Source organism: Oreochromis niloticus, linkage group LG12 (genome assembly GCF_001858045.2).
Source record: "Oreochromis niloticus isolate F11D_XX linkage group LG12, O_niloticus_UMD_NMBU, whole genome shotgun sequence".
NCBI lineage: Eukaryota > Metazoa > Chordata > Actinopteri > Cichliformes > Cichlidae > Oreochromis > Oreochromis niloticus.
The window spans coordinates 29801170-29819401 of NC_031977.2; the positions used below are offsets into that span (position 1 = coordinate 29801170).

Here is an 18232-nt window from a genome sequence, read left to right on the forward strand (position 1 = left end):
GTCAATTTTATGTGTCTTTGAGCATATTACCATTATAAAGGCAGTGCTTCAAAGCAGATTAAGTGTTTGCTTGATCAAAGATGGTTAAAAACAACAGTGCCAAGGGATGTGTTTATTTCCTTACATAAATGTGTAGTCTTCAAACCAGGTAACTTAACTTTAAACTTTCACTGCTACAGAGTTTGGTATTTGATCACTTTCGAGAGATGTCTGGAAGCAGGATGAAGTGTGCCAAATAAATATCGTAAGACTTAAACATCATAGTCACATAGGGACCTATTAGACAGAGCCAGGAACTATGTACATAAAACAACACCATTTCATAACATCATTAAGATGCCCTAGGAATACCAGCTTTCTAGTCAGAAGAGCCTAATGACAAGTCCTAAAAAAGCACCAAATGATAATTAAAGGAGAACCACCCGTTTTTACAATATGTGTTATTTCTGCATCTCCAGGATTCTGTCTATGAATTCACTCTTGTCAGTGTCAAGAGTGGTAAAGAGTTTGTAGCTTACAGGAAGACCGGTGCATGTTTAGTGTTGAACTGTCAAGGATCACAATATTAATATGATTTTTTTTAATGGGCATGAATCCCCTATAACAAGGTCCCTCCTGATATAAGTTCTGCTTCTCACTAGGTGTCACTACCTGAATAGCAGCACCGATCAAACTAACTGAGTTTCCTGCTTGCATAACTGCATACTGAGTACAAAGTCTAATGGTAAGGTTAGATGATGCAAACATACTTCAGTTGTACTTATATAAGACAATTTTATGCTTTTAACCTTATCAATTTGCAAAGCCAGTCATGCTGTCTTCTCTTGTTTTTGAACTAACAAAGGTGTGGAGCCAGAGGTGACAGCCCCTAATCATGGCATGCACTCAGAGGTTGACGCTGGAATCTAGTTTACAAATGAGACTAAGTTGTTGCTAAGATTACAGGCTGAGGTGACAAAGATGTGCGTGTGTCTGTTTGTGCGAGTGGTCTAAAGTATGTGATAAGTGTCTATGTGTGTTGTTGTGTGTGTGTGTGTCTCTCTGTGTCTCTGCGTGTGTGTGTGTGTGTTTCTATACGGGTGGGTGACCATTTCTGATAAGGACTAATCCACCTGACATGCCTGTGACACTAAACAGAGAGCACCTCTTGACATTATAGGAATTAATGAGAGTAAAGTAATAGGAAGACAAGCAACGCAATTCACTACACATTTGTATTTATTTCCCCTTGTAGCTCTGCACTTCTTGTGCACTGCTGTTATTTCTTTGCTCTATCGTTTTTTTAAGCAAGGTCTTCCCTTTGGAATAAATAAATTACTCCAACCACCTTTTATACGGATTAAGGACACAGAGAGACACTTTATATGCCCTAAGTAGATAAGTGCTCTACCCAAACGCTGGAATGCACTGCAGTTTAAAGTCACGTTAAACTAGCACATTTGGCTAGATATGATGGGAGCGTTAAGGGAGATAAACATTGCATAGAGGATATGTTATTAATTGGGCCAATAACTGAGCCTTTAAAATCTAACTATTAATTAATAAATGTGGCCGGTGGCACTGGACGATAAGAGCACAGTTACAAATCCTATCTCGTGCGAGTGGAATGGTGTGTCAGGCTCTGCGGGAAATCCTAGAAGAGTATTAAAGGGATAGAAAGGATAGCGGTAATATGTTGTGCATTGATTCCAAGTGGCTGCATACAATCAGACCTAGAGAACAGAAAAAGTATATTACAGAGCCTTCTGCTCAAGAACCTAGGGGAAAAAGTATAGATTCAGAGCCCCTGTTGGCACTGGATTAAAAGAGTAAGAAAGTCACAGATAAAGCACATTAGCCAAATGCATGGTGTGCAAGGGTGCAATGGATAATCTCTGTGTTGCAAAGTATTTTCAAAGCTTTAGGTGCTTCCATTAAATTGTTGTGCTATCACACACTTAATTGTTGAGGCATTTGTTTTAACGTTTGTTGGGTTTAAACATCCACACACCTGAACTGAAAAAATGTAGAAAAAAAAAAACGCTCTTCCCTGTTACCCAAGTAATAATCCAAAATCTAAGGTTCTTTCAAAACAAGCATGTTGTGTAGCTAATATCCTGCAGTAATTTTGACTTATAAAGCAGCTGAGATCATATAATGTCTAGAGATGGACCGATCCGATATTACGTATCGGTCCGATACTGACCTAAATTACTGGATCGGATATCGGAGAGAAATAAAAAATGTAATCCGATCCATTAAATATCAAAAAAGCACCTCACAAAACTTGCGACACGGCGTAACTCTGCTCATAACCGTAGCACGTCGGAGCAGTGTGCGTCACGTGATAGAGCGGCTCCCAGAGAGAAGTAAAGCAAGTGTGTAAGTTCATCTCTGAATGTTTGTAAAGCATTCCCACGTTAAGCTTAACAACCGATATATGGAGTGACTGCCTCTCTCTCTCTCCCTCTCCTGCTGCTACTTCAATCGTGAAACTGATCAATGATCAGCTGATCGGCTTTTCTGTCTCGAGTCCGTCTCTCTTCTTTGTTTTTGGCCCACTTTGCACGTAGCTGACGGCTGGTAACTGTGCAGGGGCGGATCTAGCAAAGTTTAGCCAGGGGGGCTGATAGGGCATTAACAGGGAAAAGGGGGCACAAAGACATACTTTTCTTTCTTATTCTCATTTAAAATGTCTAGCTTTTAATAAATAATTATCTGAATCTTACACCCAAAGTTTTAATCTGATGTAAAATGTATATTAGTCCATTACTGTATATAGTAGAGATGGACCGATCCGATATTACGTATCGGTATCGGTCCGATACTGACCTAAATTACTGGATCGGATATCGGCGAAAAATAAAAAATGTAATCCGATCCATTAAGTATCAAAAAAAGCATCTCACAAAACTTGCAACACGGCGTAACTCGGCTCATAACCGTAGCATGTCGGAGCAGTGTGCTCACGTGATAGAGCGGCTGTGTGTATTTGTAGCCTCGCTACCAAACCAGCATTTCATCTCCGAGGAAGTTATCCCAGAGAGAAGTAAAGCAAGTGTGTAAGTTCATCTCTGAATGTTTGTAAAGCGTCCCGTGTTAAGCTTAACAACCGATATATGGAGCGACTGCCTCTCTCTCTCCCTCACCTTCCTGCCGCTACTTCAATCATGAAACTGATCAATGATCAGCTGATCGGCTTTTCTGTCGCGAGTCCGTCTCTCTTCTTTGTTTTTGGCCCACTTTGCACCAGAAAGAGGAAACCAGCGGCGGAACAACAGCAGCACCTTTAAGCTTGATAAGCTGTTGTTAGAATTTATTTAATATTACTTTCTACACCAGGATCCTTTTCTACGTAGCTGACGGCTGGTAACTGTGCAGGGGCGGATCTAGCAAAGTGCAGCCAGGGGGGCCGATAGGGAATGAACAGGGAAAAGGGGCCACAAAGACATACTTTTCTTTCTTATTCTCATTTAAAATATGTAGCTTTTAATAAATAATTATCTGAATCTTACACCCAAAGTTTTAATCTGATGTAAAATGTATAGAAGTCCATTACTATATATAGTAACTCTTAAGTCTATATACCCTAGTAAGCTATAGTACTTTTTCCTTTGGGAAGGTACCGTCTGTGAATTCTGCAATTCTGTTGAAGAAAGATGTTGAATCTATTTAATTATTCTTGAAAAATAATTTGTTTCTGTGCATTTTTTTCCACCCTGCATCAAATTAAAGTTGATTACGTCGATTAAGCATCATGAGGTGGAGGGTGGGGGGTGGTTCCCTATTTTTTTTATTTTTTTTGCTGGGAGTTTGCAACCCTATTAGTTAGGTTGCTTAATATTTCTGCTAAGTACTCTTTAAAATACCAGAATAGGGAGGATGGAGCAGGTTTAAGTTAGGTTTTAAGTTAGGTAAGGTTTATTAGATTGATCAGTGTTGCTGAACTATGAAATATTTTGGGTGCAGTGTATTTTTTACACACAGGTATAACAGAATAGCTTTAGTGTTGTTGTTTATTTAAACTTGAGTATGAACTTATACAAAATGCAGCAAGATATTAAAAAAAACAGTTTTATTGATTAAAAAAACACAATATCGGATTCATATCGGTATCGGCAGATTTCCAAATTTATGATATCGGTATCGGTATCGGACATAAAAAAGTGGTATCGTGCCATCTCTAGTATATAGTAACTAAGTCTAATATATACCCTAGTAAGCTATAGTACTTTTTCCTTTGGGAAGATACCATCTGTGCAGTCTGCAATTCTGTTGAAGACAGATGTTGAATCTTTTTAATTATTCTTGAAAAATAATTTATTTCTGTGCATTTTTTTCACCCAGCATCAAATTAAAGTTGATTACATCGATTAAGCATCATGAGGTGGAGGGTGGGGGGTGGTTCCCTATTTTTTTTTGCTGGGAGTTTGCAACCCTATTAGTTAGGTTGCTTAATATTTCTGCTAAGTACTCTTTAAAATACCAGAATAGGGAGGATGGAGTAGGTTTAAGTTTATTAGATTGATCAGTATTGCTGAACTATGAAATATTTTGGGTGCAGTGTATTTTTTACATACAGGTATAACAGAATATCTTTAGTGTTGTTGTTTATTTAAACTTGAGTATGAACTTATACAAAATGCAGCAAGATATTAAAAAAACAGTTTTATTGATTAAAAAACACACTATATCGGATTCATATCGGTATCGGCAGATATCCAAATTTATGATATCGGTATCGGTATCGGACATAAAAAAGTGGTATCGTGCCAGCTCTAATAATGTCAGAGACAAGCAAAGTCTCCATGGTAAACCCAGAGGCCAAAGAAAAATCTGTTAAAATCAAATATTTCAGTGTGCACTACATATGTCCTGACTTACACTGAAAATGAGAGAACAAATGTCTAAATGTACAAAATGATGTATTTTACATAAACAGCGTATAGTTACTTGTAGAAAGAAGAGATGTTGTGTGATATCCTGCACTAGCTCCTCCTCTGCATTTTCAGGGTAAAACTTGGCCAGGAAGTGAAAGATGATGGGTTCTTCTTTTGGCACCTCCTGATCTAGAACCTGCAACAACAAATAAACAACTTTTTTTTTATTGTCATGACTCCTATATCTATATTAACAGCATTTAAATAGCACATCGGGTTTTTTTTAACAATTTAAGTGCAGCAGTCACCTTTTTGTCCATTTTAAGCCATGCAACTGTGTCCTTGATGTTATACCGGAGGCCAAAGAACCATGTCTCTCTCAGTCCAAGAGTTCGGCACACCAAGTCAAAAAGGTCTTTTCCTTTCCACTTGACCTGTAACACAGAAAAAAGATAGGAGGAAATTTTGCATTCATAATATCCTGCATCTTCGTTATCTAGTCATACTGGCATTTCTATTACAACACTGGGTTCCAAGAAGAGAATCATACATGTTCTCCTCATCCTGCTGAGAGCTAAGAGGGAGGCATATCAGGCACACATATCCAATTTAGATTGGCTTTCATCTCTAGCCTCTGAGTTAACTTGGGTTGCAAGCTACTGTCAAGTGCTTCCAAGGCTGGCATGAAAAAAATGCTCTAAGAACTGCAAAAGAATAGGATAAAAAACTCTCCATGCACAAGGAATGGCAACCTTGACCATGCAATACTTCTATTCAATGCTGAAAGAACACTATTTGACCAATACTTATTATGTACTCTCTCTTCAACCCATAATTGATACAATCATCATCCTAGCACAGAAAATAGAAACCTGCAACTCGGATGACGCTGTTATGTGTAATTACTATCTCTAAACTTTAGTGGCGTTCCTCCCTTGTAAAAAAAAACGCATGGTGTTTGCAAGTTATTTTGATGCCTTTCAATTCTCACATATCCCCAGTCATTTGATAAACCCAAAACACCACATAAAGGCCAAAATTACATTTTAAAAAGCAGCATAAATATCTGTTGTATACTCCAAACTGCTAGCAGATAAACTTCAGCAAACCTTATAATGCACTGACTTTTGCCACCAACTATTTCCCTGATCACATTGGTGCAGACGACACAGATAAACATATAACAGATGATTATCTTCTGTAGAACATCACCATAATATCAGCTACAGCTGTTCAGTTCATGGGTCACAGTTGACTGCTGCCATCTAGTGTCGAAAAGTGCTAATTGTTTATCTTAAAAAGGAATGGACACCTGTACCCATTCAGTTGCTGTATCCATTAGATTGTTATCAAGCATTAAGTGCAGTTGCAGAAGCAATACAATGCATAGTAATTGCTAACTAGTCGTTATTAGCTGTACCTGGTGTTGTGGCCACAGTCACTACAATTGTCGAAAAGTCTTGGCTCAAGCTGAATGGATTTAAGATCAGTCTCACCTCGCAGCTGAACTCCAGGTCTGACTCCATTGTTGAGATCCTGACGTTGAAGGTCTTCGCTTGTTTTCTCATCAGCGAGTTAAATCCCATTTTTGCTGCTAAGGCACTTGCCATGGCGAACAGTTCAAAAAACTAACAATTCTATTGTTCAGAGTCGCTCCTACACTTACCTACAAACTGAGTGCACGGTCAAGCCATTTTGTTTAACTTCTTTAACTCTCTGGTGGAAATAGAAGACGAGTCATCCGGCATAGTTGAAAGATAAGCACAGCTGTGCATGTGACTTTCCAGACTTAGTATTAATTGTTCATCTATCGCTGGATGCTCAAACGAGAGTTACATGGGTTTTTAAGACTTTAACTGGCATGTTATTGCTCTATTGTTGTCCCGCAATTACGTATTTATGTTATTTTTTCCCTTTAACTCCTAAAAAGAAAATTATCAATACATTCATCCCAAGCAGATAAATACAGCGTAGTGTCTTAGGCTTGCTACTAGTTAGCTAACTAAGGTTACATATAATATGAACCCTTAAGTGGCAACAACTTTACATAGATCCGTAAGAAATACGATAATGTTCAGATTTATGCGTCTCACCCAAATCATTCCGCCTGGAGACGTCAAAACACTTAACTTGTTACACATGAACTACGCTAAAAAGGAAGCGAAATACCAGCTAACCGCTGCTAACCACTTGTTAGCCATCTCATCCAATGATGCATTCGGGTACCGCCCAAAATGTTGTAATGGCAACGTAGTACATAATAATGGCATTGACATAAAATGCCATTTTATTTAATGGTAGCATCCTATTTATGGCTTAGCCATTATAAATCAATGCTTGAATGCACTTCGCTTTCTTACTCTAAGACAAGCTCACGGGGTTCACTTTGTGGTGATTAGATCCACAACTATTTTGGCGATCAATAAAAAGTTTGTTGTATCTTTTTCATACAAAAATGGCAGACCTAATTGTGTAGTGTCTCAGTTATAAGAAGTAGCTGCTTTGGTCTGTGAAATGGAATCATAATCTGAATATATTTAATTTTAAAGTGCTGGGCAGTAAAATTAATTTACATTTAAATTAAAGAAAAGTAATATCAGCTAATCTTGGGCATTTGAGCAGTGGATTGTTGAAGAACAAATGCAGCTGTTCTAAATACTGGGCAGGGTCTCTGTCCTGTGTGCCCTCTGAAATCAAAACCAGTGACCTTTGGCCTTATGTATCCTAAATAAGATGGGACTTTTACACTTTCTGACACAAACAAAAGTAAGAAAAAATAAACAAACAAAATTTTTTAAAAAATCTGTACAATTTCTGTCATTTTTTACTAGACAGGAATAGTCAACTTTCTCCAACAGATGGATTTAGCTCTACTGACATGTGGACAGACACAGGAAATCCTTTATACTTCATTCGATAACTATCTACCATTTAACTCATTGAATATTATTATTAGTAGTAGTTGTAGTAGTAGTAGTAGTAGAAGTAGTAGTGGAAGAGAGCATGGAGATGTGGGGAGATGGTACTACAAGATGACCTGTTATGATGGATGGGTTGGAGACGGTGGACCAACAAATAGCCAGGAGGCTGAGTTAGAGGTGACAGAGTTCACAATAGTAAGATTTGCAATAGGAATGACCAAAATGGCCTGCATTAGAAATGACTACACCAAATGACTACGCTAAAGGTGAACAGTTTCGAGAATTTAGAGATGCTTGGTTTGGAGTGGTTTGGACTTGTGCAGAGGAGGGACAATGGATGTTATTATTATCGTTATCATTATAATAATAATTATTATTATTATTGTTATTATTATTTACATTTGTAACAAAATAATTTCTCAAAGGGTAAAATGCTGTAGAATAAATAAGTGAGGCCTGTTAATTACATCTGAGATTACTTGCCTATTAAACAAGACTTGTACTTTCAAAAAAAAAAAGTTTCCTTTTCATATTTTTGACTTGCCTGTAGTTTGTTTTGCAAAAAATAAAAATAAAACATAAATAAATAATATAAAATATGTGCAGAATTTCCGATGGTCATGAAGGCAGCACCGGTTTTTGTTTCCTCTTGAGTGAACGTGGCTCCGCCCTCGGCCCGGCCCCCTGCGCCATAAAGGGGCGGCGAAAAGGCAATGAGGTAATCGGGGTAAACAGTAAAGATGGCGACGCCTGTGGATGGAGAGGGACAGCCAAGTCTAAATGGGACTATTCCCGACCCCCAAACAAAAAAACTGACAGACCTGCCGACCGAGTTGCTCGAACACATCCTGTGCTTCCCTGTCCTCAAACATGTCGACATTTGTAACGTCTCCTGTTGCTGCAAGCGGCTACACGACGTTTGTCATGGAAGGGGGAAGGTCTGGGGACACCAGTATAAACTCAGGTGCTGTTTTTTGTGGTATTCTATACTGGCTTTTGGTGGCTTTTATGCTGTCTATAGAAAGGAATCTGACTCTTTTGTTATTTATGCGTAGTTTAGAGCCATTAATCTCTAAATGTCTGCTTTAAGGTGGGTTCGTTTACTGCGAACTCACAGGCAGCTGTCAGCCGTTGACATTCTGCTGATGCACCAAATTCATCATCACGCCATGCCGGTGGCTTCCCCCCTGCAACAACAATGAGGCTTATAAATGTTTACAGCTTTTGCAAGTAGCAATTTATTCTCCATCACACCAAATGAATTCATCCACAATGAATTTGTATGACCTTGAATGTTTGCCTCTGATCTGTAGAAGAGTGAAGCTCTTGGCAAAAGCTAGTTACTGTAAGCCCTCCTCCTGAGTGCCTTGGCTGACAGCTTTGCTCTTCTTTTTTTTAAGCAGAGCAAAAGACACCTCTTCAGCAAGATGATAAACAGTTCTAGAGACTAACATCTAACGCTTGAGGCTGTTAAATCATTCAGAATTTTTATTTGTTTTCCTGTAATAAAAACATTACACTGCCTTCATTAACAGATGGCCAAGACTGCAGAGGTTTTATCGTCAGAATGAGTCCTGTGACTGGCTCAGAGAATACAAAACACGCCATAGAGTTGGGATACAAATACGAAGGACCGTGGAATCGATCTCAAAGAGATTCTTCACAGAAGTTGTGAGTAATCAGTTTCATCAGTGTTGGTTTTTTTCGTTATCTGTTTTACAGTGTTACATTTGACTTTAATAACTTGTGATAGACTGGTAACACGTGGATCGGTAGCAGTTATACATATTTCACTTAAGATACAACAATTAGGGTGATCAAATTAAGTGCATGTTTGTGAGAGATTACGTGGGATACGTCTGAAATTTGTTATATTTCTAAACGCATGCAAACTTTACAGGTTACAAGTCTATTATTTAGCATGGAAAACACAGATATAATGGTGTTTGTTTGGTTTTTCATGCGCACATATTTATGCAAGAAAACCTGGGCTTTCAATGTTCCAAACTAATCTTGAGGTCTGTAACGCAGCCTTGCGTTGGTCAGGTGCTGGGAGACAGCTTTGCAGAAATTGAGTCACTTGGAATGCCTGAGCACTTCTGTGAAGACGAGCTGCTCTTCATACTCAACTCTGACAAGAGGTGAGAGCAGCACTGTGTTTATACTAAAATCTCAGTACTTGAAATTCTTGCTCTGTAGCTCTACACCCACTGACCTCTGTATTAGGTACACATGTTTAGTTGCGCATTAATGCAAGTGTCTAACAAGCCAGTTACAGAAAATCGATGTATTTAGGCATGTAGACATGGTAATGATGACCTAATGAAGTTCATTAGCATCACAACGGGGAAGAACAGTAATTTAAGTGATTTTGAATGGTGCTGGTGTTAGTTAGCAGTTCAGAAAATGCTGAACACCCAGCATCTCAACATGAAACTGGGATCCATCCTGCCTTGTATCAGCAGGTAAGGCTGATGGTTGTCGTGTATTAGTGTGGCTGATATTTTCTTGCACACTTTTAGCCCTTTGAACATGACTGTGAGTTCACAGCACTCAAACGGCTTTCACAGTCACCAGATTTCAGTCTGATAGAGCACCTTTGGGATGTAGTGGAACAGGAGATTCGCATCATGGACGTTCAGCCAATAAATCTGTGTGACGTTACCCTTTCCGAATGGTCCAAAATCAGAGGAATATGTTCAGCACCTTCTTGAATCTATGCCAGGAATCATAAAGGGAGGTCTGAAGGCAATCGGGCGTCCAACCTGTACTAGCAAGGTGTACCTAACAAAGTGGCTGGTGAGTGTACAGTTTGCAGTCACAAATGGGTTTGGGTGTTGATCATGTTAATCCTCTCTAAGACCTCTGTGATTATGATAGCTTTTGTTTTGTTGCATGTGCTCTCCTTTGATCTACCATCTCTCCATTCTTGACTCATTAGGAAAAGCCTGACCCTGAAGTACTATGCAAAGAAAATCCTTTACTTCCTGAGACAGCAAAACATCCTGAAGAGTCTGAAGAATTTCCTGGAGAAGCCCACAGAGCAGCAGTCAGCTCTAGAAGGTGAGGCATCTGTGCCGACAATACAAAGTTATTATACATTTACGTAGACTTATAAATCTCTATTATTTCATTGTGTTAATACTTTATAGCTGCTAATTTTGCTACTAATTATTACAGTATACTGTGCTTAACAAATTATTAGTCATAAAAACAACAACAACAACAAAAAACAGAAATATTTTAGAAATCTTTCAAAAACCTTTTTTAAAACTAAAAATTTCTACCCAAATTTCAGCCGGCAAACTTCTGAGTTCTGAGAAGTCAGACATTGATCAAGGATAACATTCAACTAGTGCTGGGCGATATGACGATATATATCGTGTGGACGATAGAAAAGTGTCTATCGTGCCATTTGTCTTCTATCGTTTCTATCATTTCTAACCCTAATTTTATGAATTATTACATAAAATATATAATTAACCCTTTACAACCGGTCGGAGCAGGCACGCTCCGTTTTGCCTAACTATTTTTAAATCCCTGTAGAACTGGAACCACGTAAGGTAGCGCAATAATTTTTTTTGCATGTGAAACCGGAGGAGTTGTACTTACATCTTATTCCATTAGCTTGCCCTAGGTCACGGTTTCCTTCCACATATAGCTTTGCAAAAATTGCATAAAAAGCACTTCCAGCAACAAAAACATAATATTCCAGAAACATGCTTTGCCGATCCGATCAGCTGTTCATAACACTTCCTACGTTGGAATATAAATCAGTGTGATCTATCGCATGTCCGCCATTACCTGTCTGAAACCGGAAGTTACGTCATTTTTGCGGAAAATGTAGTTTTTTTTTACCTTCAAACCCTATGTTGGTGTTTTTAAAAGTCATGTTTGACTTTATGCTTTTCTGTATCGTTTCTGGGATGCTTAGAAGTCAAATTACACTGTTGGAAATAGTTTATTTTGATGCACATGCTGTTTTTTGGCAAATTTGCATTATAATATTTATTTTCATTTTTCCTGTAGTATATAAAAATTTGTGTATCTCAAAAATAAAACTATGAAGACACTCAAAATAAATTTCTCGTGGTTGGAAACTATTTTGTGCAACTTTTTTGTATTTACAGTTTTGAGGGATAAGCCTCTTAAATTTCTCTAACTAGAAATATATGTAAAAAACAAAACAAAAACGATTTTCAATTTTTTTTCTAGTTTATTGCACTTTTTTGCAATTTATGTAGTTACTATGGACTTAATGCATACATATTATTCAAATTTGGGCTATAACGGTTATATTGATGTATAGCAACTTGTAATGCTCCCACAAATTGCACTACAGCATGTAAAATATAAAGATAAACTCTGGCTGACTTGGTTCTATGGTAGGTTTTAAAGGTTTAAATAGCCTGTGGCAAATATATTAGTGTTGTCTTCTGACTATACATACTGTATTTTCTCTTGCATAAAGTTAAAAGTATAAAAAAAATGATATTTTTTGCAAAGAAACTCCGTCTTGTGGTTTTGCGACATGGTGCTGCTTTACATGCACCCGGATTTGCAACATGCTTTACGGTAACTCAAAACAAAGACTGCACCCTCTCCACTCGCTGTTTACAGACTGCATACTTTCCAGATGACCACAGGTCAGGTGGTATATCGTGATATATATCGTTATCGTGATATAAAATAATTCATATCGTGATAAATATTTTTTCCATATCGCCCAGCACTACATTCAACCATTAAAATGTATTTTTCTGTTCAGAAATGTAAGTAAATGCCATTTTTCTCCCACTTTTTTTTTTTTTTTTTAATAATAGTAACTTTAAAAATTCATAGATAGCAATCATTTTATTTGGCATAAAAAGATACAATTTCGATTGACAAGCTTGTGCAAACTGGTGAATTACCCATTACAGAAACCTAGAAAAAACGAGTTTAGGCCACTGTGGGTGGTGGTCTAATAAATTTGTTATGCACAATATGTTGAAACAAAAACAGTGCATTTAAACTTTCCGCCTTTTCCTGATATAATTCCTGCGGTTCCTTTTTTTTCCTCCTTAGGTGCTGTACTTGTTGATCAGTATTGTAACCCACTGGCGGATGTTACACTGGACAGCATATCAGCCCAGCTGGATGAAATCACAGAGAAAGTCAAGAAGATGCTGAGAATCAAGAACCCATCTCACCCCAGCCTGCGTATTGCCCAAGGTCAGCTTTCCCCTTTATTATGTTTCTCCAAAGATTTATCATTAGTTGATGCCTAAAGCCTGAAGGCTTGGGCTTCCATTTCTAGTGCATTCTGAAAAAGTCAATATGAGTAAATCTGTTTGGCAAAGGTGGCACAGCTGCACAAAATCCATAACCTTCACTTAAATGCAAAGTTTGGTTGATGTTTTATTTCTTGTTTGTATTGCAGGTAACTGTTCTGTTGTAGAGGACTTTGAGCTCCAGAGACAGGTCATTTGTGCCCTTAACTCTGTCCTGTATGAGCAGCTTCAATACAAAGGCAATGAGTGTGACTACTACAACCCCCTCAACTCTTATATCCACCAGGTAGACTTTCCAGAAAATCCTGTGTCTTCAAGGTCTCAAGCTTTTGAATATTTTCAAATTATTCTTCTTTGTGGAATAGTTTCACTTATCTTCTTGGTAATTGTGCAGGTGCTACTACGCCGTACAGGCATTCCCATAAGCCTCTCCGTTCTCTACATGACATTGGCCCAGAGGCTGGGTGTTCAGCTGGAACCCGTCAACTTTCCCAATCACTTCCTGCTGCGCTGGTGCCAGAAACCGAGAGGGTACAGCTTTCATTTAAAATAATTCTGATCCAATTACTGATTGCAATTTAAGCTGTCATTCATGTAGTTTATGGAAGGGAAAGCATGGAGGAGAGGAATAAGTAATCAAGATCAAAGCTTTTTATTTTGTTTCCCTTGAGTCGCATCCATTTTCAGGATTTATGCACACATAAATCAGTAAATCAACCATCATCAGCATTCATCAGCATCCACTTTAGGAAGTGGGAGTTTACAGTTTTGTTTTTGTTTTGTTTTTTGGGGGTTGTGTGTGTGGTGGTGGTGGTGGTGGGGGGGGGGGGGGGGGGTCTTATTAATGCCTAAAAATTCCAGTCCTTCTCAGATTACTGCAATTTGTTCTATTCATTTCTGCAAGATAAGGACAAAGATAAGGACAAAGATAAGGACAAGCCAAATTTTATTTTGTATTTTAACTTTTTTAAAAGTCCTAAACTAATTATCATTTATGTTTTCTAAAGGTATACAAAGCTAAACCTGGTGGCAAAGTGTGTTTAATGTGCATTTCTATGACATTAATGGAACTTCTTTTTCCTGCAGGAGCGAGGATATCTATGACTTTGTCTACATTGATGCCTTTGGAAAAGGCAAGCAGCTGACAGCAAAGGAGTGTGAGTACCTCATCGGCCACCAGGTTACAGCAGATTACTACAGTGCCATAAGCACCACAGAGGTGCTGCTTAGGATGGTGGGAAACCTGCTTAACATCGGCAAGAGAGGGTAAGGGAAATTGAACACCTGACTCTACAATCACCACAATCAGTTTCTCTTGGCGACGTAGGATCAGTGGATGGTAAACAATGGTAAACAAAGAGGCAAATCAAGAATGCTGCTCTAAATTCCTGCTTAATTTTATCTTTTTGTCTTATGATCTGACAAAATAATTATGGCATTAAACAGTCTCAAAGCAAAATAAAAGATTAAAATGGATTTGATGGCTGTCAGAAATAATGAATAAATTAATAGCATCTTCTCTTTACTATTTTATTTCTATTTTTTTTCTTCTTTTTTCCCCCCATTGTCAGTGAGGGCAATGAAAAATCCTACCAGCTCCTCCGAGACTCTCTGGACCTCTACCTCACAATCAACCCAGATAATGTGCAGTATTTGCTGCTGCAGGCACGCCTCTACTTCCACCTGGGAATCTGGCCAGAAAAGGTCAGAATAGCCAACTGTCTGTTTTAAAAAAAAGTCTGATTTGTAGCCTACTGGACGTAGTTTTTGTAGTGTTACTATACTGGTATTGTTTTCCTCATTCTCTACCTGAATTAAGTGTTAAATATTATAAAATATAAAACAATTAATATTGTACTGCTCTTGCACAATAGTTTAATATGTAACATAATGTGCAGCTGCATAGGACAGCTATTCTCAAAGGTCATATAACTGACATAAACACATTGTACAGTGACGTTCATCCTTGTTCTTAGGTGCTTGACATCCTACAGCACATTCAGGCACTGGATCCCTCCCAGCACGGAGCGGTGGGTTACTTGGTGCAACATACGCTGGAGCACATCCAGCACAAGAAACACCCTGTGACACCTGAGGTGAAGAGGCGTAGTGCTCCAGAACACCTGGAAGTCCAGTATTCAGTCGGCCTTATTATGAAACACAAGCGGTAGGTCACACTGTAATGTGATTCGCCGTGCATCATACATGACAAAACCTAAAATCCTTTCTGATCTTTCTCTCTGATCATACCCTGTATATTTGATCACCTGAGCATTTTGGCTCTTTTCCACCTGTTTTATCAGGTCTGGGTATAACTGTGTGATCTATGGGTGGGACCCTAAATGTACAATGAGTCCAGAGTGGATCTCCACCATGAGGGTCCATCAGCTGTCCAATGGGGCTAATCAGCCTTTCTACAATGTACTCGTGCAGGATGGGACTTGCCGCTATGCAGCACAAGGTATGAATCCTATACAATAGTGTGGTGATGGTAACCATTAACATCCCCTGTGTACAGGTTGTGTGATTGAAAAGAAAAATGTGTAAATAATGTATATACTTGGTAAATTCCTTTACCTTCAAGGGGGCATATAGCTGTTTGTTTGGTTTCGTTGGCACTTATAATACACATTAATGGACAGAGTCTGATCAGTGCTCTGCGTGTGGCTTATTTACTGAGTGAAAAACACACAACAGTGGCAGTACAGATTGAAAGTTTGTAGTTTTACTAACTTAGGGTATGTGGGTCTGCTCTGACTTTGAGTGGGAATTCCAAGTTAAAGGGGCATTCCACAAAAACAATTAGACTGGGAACTCTGAATTTCCAACTTTAGACTTGTTTAGGAAAGCAGCATTAGCCAGTCCCTGTGTACTGCTCTGGTGCTTATTCCACTTTCCAGAAATGAACAGGACTTTAAGCTGTGATGTGAAAATAAATTGAATTTGAAATTATTTTGATGAACTTAATTTTTCATTACACAATTTTGACATATTATTTTGTAATTGTCCTCTGTGCAGCGCCACAGTGGATTTTAAAATCAATCAATCAGATGTGATTCATGTCACCCTTTCAGCTTCAATCTAAGAGTTTTAATAAAAGTATTGCATTATGAAATACCCATTTTTTTTTGTACATAGCTGCCCATTTTCAGAGGCTCAAAAGTTATTACTCCGTTTACTAAGATTCAGTTTCATGGCCAGATAAGGTCAGTTCCCCCATGATTGCATAAGAAATTCAGCAGATAAAGGATTTGGAGCTAATTTTAAGTGTTAACCTTGCATTTGTTAGCTGTTCACTGGCACTCTTAAGAGGCCAGTAAGGATGTAGAGGCCATCATTGGGCTAAAAGAACAGATTACACCGTAACAGAGAACCTCTAAAGCAGCCTGCAAAGTTCGGGGAAAAAATGGATACAATGTTGATGACATTCTTTGGACAGATGAAACCAAGATGAATTTATACCAGAGTGATGGGAAGGGAAAAGCATGGAGAGGGGAAAGGAACAGCTCATGATCTAAAGCATACCACATCAGTTGTCAAACATGTATGGCTGCCAGTAAAAATGGGTCACTAGTATTTATTGAATACTGACAGCTGTGGTTTAGAGGTAAAATTACAAAAACATAAGTCCTTGTGCAAATACTTATGGACATGTCACATATACTCAGTCCCACCTGAAGTATGTTTTTCCTTTGTTTCCCAGAGAACCTGGAGCCTCACTCAGCCCCCCTGGAGATTGGCCACCCAGAGGTTGGTCGCTACTTCTCCGAGTTTGCTGACACCTACTATGTTGCCAATGAAGAACTGCAGACACGATACCCAGAGGACATGGATGAAACCCTGTGTACAGTCCGGGAGTTCTATCACAGACTGACATCCAGTGCTGGGAACCAAGAAGAAGCTCCTACCACAGACCAAAACAACCAACAAGCCATGTCTATGTAGCAAGTAGCGCTGTCTAGCACTCTGCCAACCCAGGCTAACCGCTTACAGGTCACAATTAACTTAGCTGGTGCTTTGTTGTCAAAACCAGAGGGGTATACTACGAAGGAAATTCAAGAAAGCCAGGCTTTTGTTGCCTTAGCTGGCATAACAGACCCTAAAATCCCAGTTGGAGATGATCGATACCATGACGGTAGTTGTCAGCGTTCTCTATTAAGCTTTCTGCTTCAACCTCTGTGTGTGCTCGCATAAAAGAGGGGAGTTTCACATGACATGCAACTCTTCTTTCATATAAAATGATCCATATGAGTGCTACCCTTTCCAATCAGAGACATTATATGATGATGATTATAAAAGGTGATTCAAATCTATAAGGAAATTTGAAAAATGCAACAGTAAAATGCAATACTGTTTACTCACCAGATCAAAGTGAAATCAATTTGACTGAATAGGTATTCTTGGTGTGTCGTCTTGTATCTGCCCTTGCAGCAGTAAAAGAAACTTTGCAACAGAAACTTTGCAAAGTATAAAAGAAATACATTTACAGTATCACCAAATTAATACATTCACCTTCCTGTGACAATGCAAAGAACCTTTATTCAGTCACTTTAGCAATGTGTGAAAACCTGGCACTTCCAGTTGATTTTCAAACTAAAAACCAGAATATAACCAGCTCCTGACCAGGTTACGAGAACACTACAAGTGGTGATTTAGCCAGTTAAGACGACCACATTCATGACACAGAATACTTTATACTGGAAGTAGCTTGCTAAGCCATTGAAATTACTTCGTAGTAGACCCCTCTAGCCATGTGGAACAGAGAGTTTTTGCTTTGATACATCTGTCCTAATACCCGTGTATTTGTTGTAAAATCAAGGTTCAAATTGTCAGACGATGATGTATGATACTCATTTAGCAGGGATGCATTTTTCACAACCCAAATACCTTCAGAGAGCCAAGTTGGAAAATTAATCAAAATCAGAATAATTTAACTTTAGAAACCACTAGATTCGAAGTAAACAGTTAAGCGGACAAGTAAATATCAGAATGAGTGTCCACGTGCTGCAAATCCCCATTGTCTAAAACCAAGGAATGCTCTTTTACCAACACCTCCATGCATCCAGCACCAGTCTTCAAACCATTTACCCTAAATCCCCAGTACATTGACACGCAGAAGACTAACTTTGTAAATTGACTTTTGCTTTTATTTCTCCGTATTTTAATGGTGACACTCACT

The 18232-nt window shown here is 38.5% G+C and overlaps 2 protein-coding genes across 3 annotated transcripts in view; one reads left to right on the forward strand and one right to left on the reverse strand.

Moving 5' to 3' along the window:
• Positions 1–7076, reverse strand: part of nf2a (NF2, moesin-ezrin-radixin like (MERLIN) tumor suppressor a) — a 34621-nt gene extending 27545 nt beyond the window's left edge. Inside the window, exons 1-3 of the mRNA XM_003454176.5 lie at positions 6356–7076; positions 5168–5293; positions 4933–5055 (exon numbers count right to left, since the gene is read on the reverse strand). Coding sequence (XP_003454224.1) covers positions 4933–5055; positions 5168–5293; positions 6356–6469 — 363 coding nt within the window. The 5' untranslated portion in view covers positions 6470–7076. The remainder of the gene's footprint in view (positions 1–4932; positions 5056–5167; positions 5294–6355) is intronic.
• Positions 7077–8465: 1389 nt separating this feature from the next.
• Positions 8466–18190, forward strand: fbxo21 (F-box protein 21). 2 transcript variants are annotated; one of them, XM_003454154.5, is made up of 12 exons: positions 8466–8744; positions 9316–9451; positions 9812–9921; positions 10722–10843; positions 12848–12994; positions 13203–13339; positions 13448–13584; positions 14140–14319; positions 14625–14757; positions 15030–15220; positions 15357–15514; positions 16757–18190. In XM_003454154.5, exons 1-12 carry the CDS (start codon positions 8521–8523, stop codon positions 16996–16998), a joined length of 1917 nt encoding a protein of 638 aa, XP_003454202.1. In that variant the 5' UTR covers positions 8466–8520; the 3' UTR covers positions 16999–18190. The 2 variants fall into 2 exon arrangements, with proteins under 2 accessions (XP_003454202.1, XP_005473666.1); XM_005473609.4 differs by having other exon boundaries at positions 9827–9921.
• The last annotated feature ends 42 nt before the right edge of the window (positions 18191–18232 follow it).

Bases quoted from the DNA above. Each gene is read 5' to 3' on its own strand.
- fbxo21 (XM_003454154.5), top strand. From the start codon at position 8,521: ATGGCGACGCCTGTGGATGGAGAGGGACAGCCAAGTCTAAATGGGACT. The intron at 8,745-9,315 runs GTGCTGTTTTTT...CTTCATTAACAG, and splicing joins GGACACCAGTATAAACTCAG to ATGGCCAAGACTGCAGAGGT. The intron at 14,758-15,029 runs GTCAGAATAGCC...CCTTGTTCTTAG, and splicing joins TGGGAATCTGGCCAGAAAAG to GTGCTTGACATCCTACAGCA.